Below are 5,238 nucleotides of genomic sequence, written 5' to 3' on the forward strand. Positions count from 1 at the left end.
TTATTCGGTGTTATGATGTTCTTGTGAACTGCTTATTGTTGTGTGCTCGATTTGTATTTATCGCTGTAGAGTGCAGGAGAAAATCCCGTAGTAAAAATTTTTGTTCATGAAGTGGAAAGGATCCAAGCCACTGAATATCAAATAGCCAAAATACGTGGTCTTACTTCCACACATTTTATGAAATGGGGTGCAGCCGTTTGTTAATGTTGTTACTACAATCGTACTGTTGTTCGTAATTTTTATTGCAATAAAAAAAAAAAAAAAAAAAAAAAAAAAAAAAAAAAAATCTGTTACATACACCTCGTGCCAAATGTATGTAACTTTGTAAGTGATTAATTTTCTGTATGGCTGAGGCTGACAATTTAAACAACCCATTAGTGACCACCAGTTGATAAGCGATAGGTCCAAATTGAATGCCCTGGGCGAAATAAAAAACCTAACTTTATAGGTTGATAAGTTTATTGTATTTATTTTTGCTTGTTAATATTACCAGGTGCTATACATGTCATATATACACGATATTTTATGCAAAACAAACAATTAAGAAACGTCACAAGAACATTAAGCGGCAAAAACAATGATATCGATTGTGACGTCATATACACTATATACAACATATTATCATTTGTTGGTGACGTAACAATATCCATTGTCAAGTAATTATAGGCGAAAGAACAATTGTGAAGTTATTCCATTTGACGTTTCGCATTTTCCAGCCTTTTTTTTATGCTGGCAATATATTCAGCTCTTTCATCATCGTTGATATCCTCAGCTTTCCTACAAGCTGCAAAAGCTTTGCGATAATACTGGTAGGCATCGTTGGGTCGGGAAGTGTTGTAATACGTGACACCGAGATTGTTCAAACTAGCTCCGTAAACATGATACTTTCCAGCTCTCTCCTTGAAAACACTTTCCATAATATCGATCACTTCCTTACATGTTGATTCTTTACCATCCAAGTCTCCAACCAAATCCTCACTCAATTCGATATAATGCAAACAACTTAACTTCCAGAAAACACCGACCTTCCTCACTGACGTCATCAGATCGTCGAATCATTTCTCGCATGTCACGCATCAGTGAAATCACGTGGGTTCGAACGATCGGTTTCAATCCTTTGTCACGTGATAACATTACCTCGGTAGATTCATAGACCCCCTTTACGCAATCCGCTATCCCGACCAAACCTTCTAACGATTGATTTCCATAAAACTCTGCAGCGATTTGATAAATCAAAATCGCTTCCATGTCTCTTCCTTCACCCCTGATAGTGTCAGCAAAGTTTTCGATTTCATTCGGCGTGGTTTGGGATTTCTCTTTTATTAATGCCTTCAGTTTATCTTTGGTTCGAATCGCTTCTTCCGTCTCTTCAGCCAACATACAACATCGGTAATGGTTGACCAGATCCTTAGACCCAATGACAGCTGGGTCGAGCTTTATTTGTCTCCTGGATACGCCAAAAGCTTGACCGTACATTTTCTCTTGCACTAGTTGACCGACGGCATCAGACTCTATAAAACAAGAGAGCACAGCTCTAATGAAAGGGTATGAAACTAACATGTCATTTAGAAAGTTATTACGTATTATAAAAAAGGAGACCAAAGAAACTATGGCTTATAGAATACAAAAGCTTTGCTATGTTAACATTATCGCCTGAAACGTTCTAGTGTGTAATTCAACAGGCGCTGGCGGTGATATTGCTATCTCACATTCTCATAATTTACAGACAGTATAAGCGCTGTGCGTGCTTTGTTGGACCGTAATAGTACTGTAGAATAATAATAACAAGAGATCAAAGATCTAATGCGTGAGCACGTTATAAACTAATTAGCATAATATTAATTAACCCTTTTACTACAACGGTCGACTAAGCTCCATCAAAAACAAGCCAGAAGTAACCAACAAAGCGATTTATTTCTAGTTGCCATTGGTGACTACGGAGCAGTAGGTAGAATGTATTTATACATGTATTATAACTCATAAGGACTTATTGTGTATAAGGATTGAGTGATTGGTAAAGAGTATGTGTAAATACGCTTTGTACAACTCCTGTACCCTGTGTTGACTTGTAAACTTACACTAGTTAACGTTGTGGTCGCTTAAAAACCTTTGTTTTCATGAATTTTGACAAACCGTAATCACGCAGTAATTAGGTAATGTTAGAAGTTAATATTAATCATATGATGTTTAATTAAAAATAATGTTTCAATTACGATAAATGATAATAAGGTGTAAGAGTAGTGTATTTAATGTCTCCCGACATAAATGGTAATAGTTTGATTCAGGCTTGAATCGTTGTGTGGATTCCTTATCTCACTAACACGCGTACTCCCAAATTCCCAGACAGTATAACCGCTGTTTCGATAGATAGTATGAACGGAAATGGTGGCCTAATCGTTTAGGCGCGTGGTAACAGGTTATAATGTCCCGAGTTCGATCCTCGCCCGGCGGAACAAATATTTTAGATTTATGTTCTTTTTAATAAGAGATTTGGAATACTATTACTATATACATTGTTTATTTATATTTGCACTCCAACGTAAACAAAGCCTTACCGATTACTGTGTTACCAACGAGTTCCCGATGTATGGCAGTATACCTGACTCGCAAGCGTTATAATCATTAATTACTCATTAATTGGACGATTTTATACACTATGGTTTATAAGACTAAGCTTAGTAAGAATTATTGTACCGAATACATTTTAAAGTACATTTTATAATTAGCGCTTTAAACAAACAGAAAAGTAATCGTTAATTCCTCGCTAATTGGGCGATCGTATGCAGAAGGCTGAGTAGGGTTTATAAAACTATGCTTAGTTCAAAATATTTTATAGAGTGCAATCATTAGTTTAAGGTACATTTTGAATTTAGCTCTCTCGACTAAACAGTAAAGTAATGGTTAATTAATTGATATTTATGTGGTTTTAAATCTGAAAATTTAGTCTACAAATTATAAATACAGTATATAATATGATTTGATTTCAGTCAAGAGAATAAAGAATAAATGCTAGAATTGAGAATTGAGATAAGTGCGGAAAAATGTCGCCTAAAAAAACAACAAGAACAACTGTTCGACGAAAGAGGATCTATATGACCACTTACGTGCTCAACAAAGTGTAGATAAATGTAAAACAAATTACTGAAATACTAGATAATACCGTTAGAATATATAAAACACTAGTAAGAAAATATTTCCTACATTAGGTACCTTACAACCTCTTTCGTTATGTCTACTAACGTCGGCTCTGTGGCGTAACGGTTGGCGTGCGTTTTTTATAAACTTTTTGTTTTTTTTTTCTTTCCGGATTCGAATACCGCACAAAATAATACTTTTTTTGCATACTTTAACTTTTTTTGTGATTGGCACGAGTTTGGGTTTAGGGGTTTCAAATCTAATGTGTGCCAAACCGTTTTACAAACAGCTCCCCACAGAAGAGAAAAACAATTTTGTGAATGCCACCTAGCTAAAATTGTGTAACTAGTTCTCCCCATAGTCCCATGTGTGTTATACCCGTTAATTAACAAGATCTAACCTGGAAAAATATCTTTAAGTGTTGGTTTTAGTGACGTCACTCCACCATGTGATCCTGGGAAAATTAATAAATTTATTGCATTACGAGTCTAATAAATTTCACTTCAACACCAAACCTGGTTTCATAAAATCATCAGCAATTTCGGAAAATAAATTCGCTTCCATGTCTTTCCCTTCACCCCTGATAGTGTCAGCAAATGTTTTGATTTTATTCGGCGTGGTTTGGAATTTCTCTTTAAACAAACTCTTCAGTTGGTTTCTTGTTCGAATCGCTTCTTCCGCCTCTCCAGCCAACATACAACATCGGTAATGGTTGACCAGATCCTTAGACCCACTGACAGCTGGGTCGAGCCTTATTTGTTGCCTGGATACGCCATAGGCTTCGTCGTATTTTTTTTCTTGCAGTAGTTGACCAACGGTAGCATAATCTGTATAAAACAAGAGAGCGATGTATGAAAGAATGCAACTTATTTATCCTCGCGTAGCGGGCAACAACACTCGTTAAAACACGGGTGTTCTGTTTTATATACCTCGTGCCTGCTTACAAGTTATCGACTTTGTGGATGATTGTTTTGCTGTATGGCTAATAATTCAGACAACCCATTAGTGACTGGGTTGGAGCATTTCTCGTTAAGTTTCTTTCCCAAGGACACATACGCCTATAATGGTAGCAGCATCGAGCCTCGTTCCCCTAAAATCTTGGCAAGAGACAAGCGCGCACGGCGCCGGCAGATTAGTATGAGTCAGGATGTCGTTTAGATTTTCATTGGGTTTCAATTTAGTCCAATAATTTAGTTACTTCTTGTATATAGGCTTTGAAACTTGTTAGCTTAGTTTTCAGTAAAAGAAAGGTTGTTTTTAGGTGAGCTTGTATTTAAGAGGTTGTCAGTTATTTAAACAGTTTTTAAAATCACATGTAAAATAAGTCACAAATAAATAGTTATAGCTATTAAATATCGAATCTAACCTTGAGCAAAAATATCTTCAAGCGTTGGTTTTCGTGACGTCACTCCACCACCTGGATATTTTGTTTATTATTTATTTTGCTGAATATTTTATATATTTATGAACAAACCTTGTGGGTTAATTTGCATATCTTTTAACGATGACGTAGCTTGCGATGCGCTTGGTTGCTCATTGGTTGCCCCTGTATTAAACAAATGAATGAAATGCTGAATATGAACACCCGTGAACCGCTGTATTTAATATTTTTAACAAACCTTCTGATGGCGATGACGTAACTTCCGACACGCTTGGAAACGACTGTATCTTTTTATCAAAACAATCTGTTTTGAAACAAAAGCAATAAACTTTATTTCATAAACATCTTATACACAACACACCTTCGATCTTTAAATCCTTGAACCTGAAAAACAAACACAGTTTAAAAATCAATAAACCAACAAACCGGAAACACACTACTGACCCGGTATTAATGTTCTTAGTTGGGTCTGATGCATTGATCATTTTCATTTCGGAATCGTCAGTTTGTCTAGATGTAATGATGCTTGAGTTAATTGAATGAACAATTTGTCTCGATAAATTGTTCTTTGTAATATCTGAATCGTTCTTGTTATTTTTTTCAGCCATTCTTGTATCTTTAAGTGAAAACTACGATAACGACGAATCTGTGTTGATCTGAAACTTTCGTCGTATAAATCTGTTACAAAACAAAACATGTCCGGTGCCGTGGCAAAGTGGTAG

The 5,238-nt window shown here is 35.8% G+C and overlaps 1 protein-coding gene across 1 annotated transcript; it reads right to left on the reverse strand.

Annotated features, from left to right (window-relative positions):
• Positions 1-442: 442 nt before the first annotated feature.
• On the reverse strand, positions 443-5,223 carry LOC100183568. Its single transcript, XM_002127271.4, has 8 exons — positions 4,961-5,223; positions 4,878-4,900; positions 4,755-4,820; positions 4,610-4,681; positions 4,502-4,552; positions 3,651-3,962; positions 3,536-3,589; positions 443-1,511 (listed from the first exon to the last, which is right to left on the reverse strand). The coding sequence occupies exons 1-8, from the start codon at positions 5,122-5,124 to the stop codon at positions 976-978; spliced, it is 1,278 nt and encodes a 425-aa protein (XP_002127307.1). The 5' UTR covers positions 5,125-5,223; the 3' UTR covers positions 443-975.
• Between the last annotated feature and the right edge of the window lie 15 nt (positions 5,224-5,238).

Source organism: Ciona intestinalis, unplaced genomic scaffold (assembly GCF_000224145.3).
Source record: "Ciona intestinalis unplaced genomic scaffold, KH HT000682.1, whole genome shotgun sequence".
NCBI classification, from domain to species: Eukaryota; Metazoa; Chordata; class Ascidiacea; order Phlebobranchia; family Cionidae; genus Ciona; species Ciona intestinalis.

What these genes read in the sequence shown, in the direction of transcription:
- LOC100183568 (XM_002127271.4), bottom strand. Translation starts at nt 5,124, where the DNA reads ATGGCTGAAAAAAATAACAAGAACGATTCAGATATTACAAAGAACAAT. An exon ending in ACTAAGAACATTAATACCGG is followed by an intron (nt 4,901 to 4,960) that starts GTCAGTAGTGTG and finishes TTTGTTTTTCAG; the next exon opens with GTTCAAGGATTTAAAGATCG. An exon ending in TATGCAAATTAACCCACAAG is followed by an intron (nt 4,553 to 4,609) that starts GTTTGTTCATAA and finishes CAAAATATCCAG; the next exon opens with GTGGTGGAGTGACGTCACGA.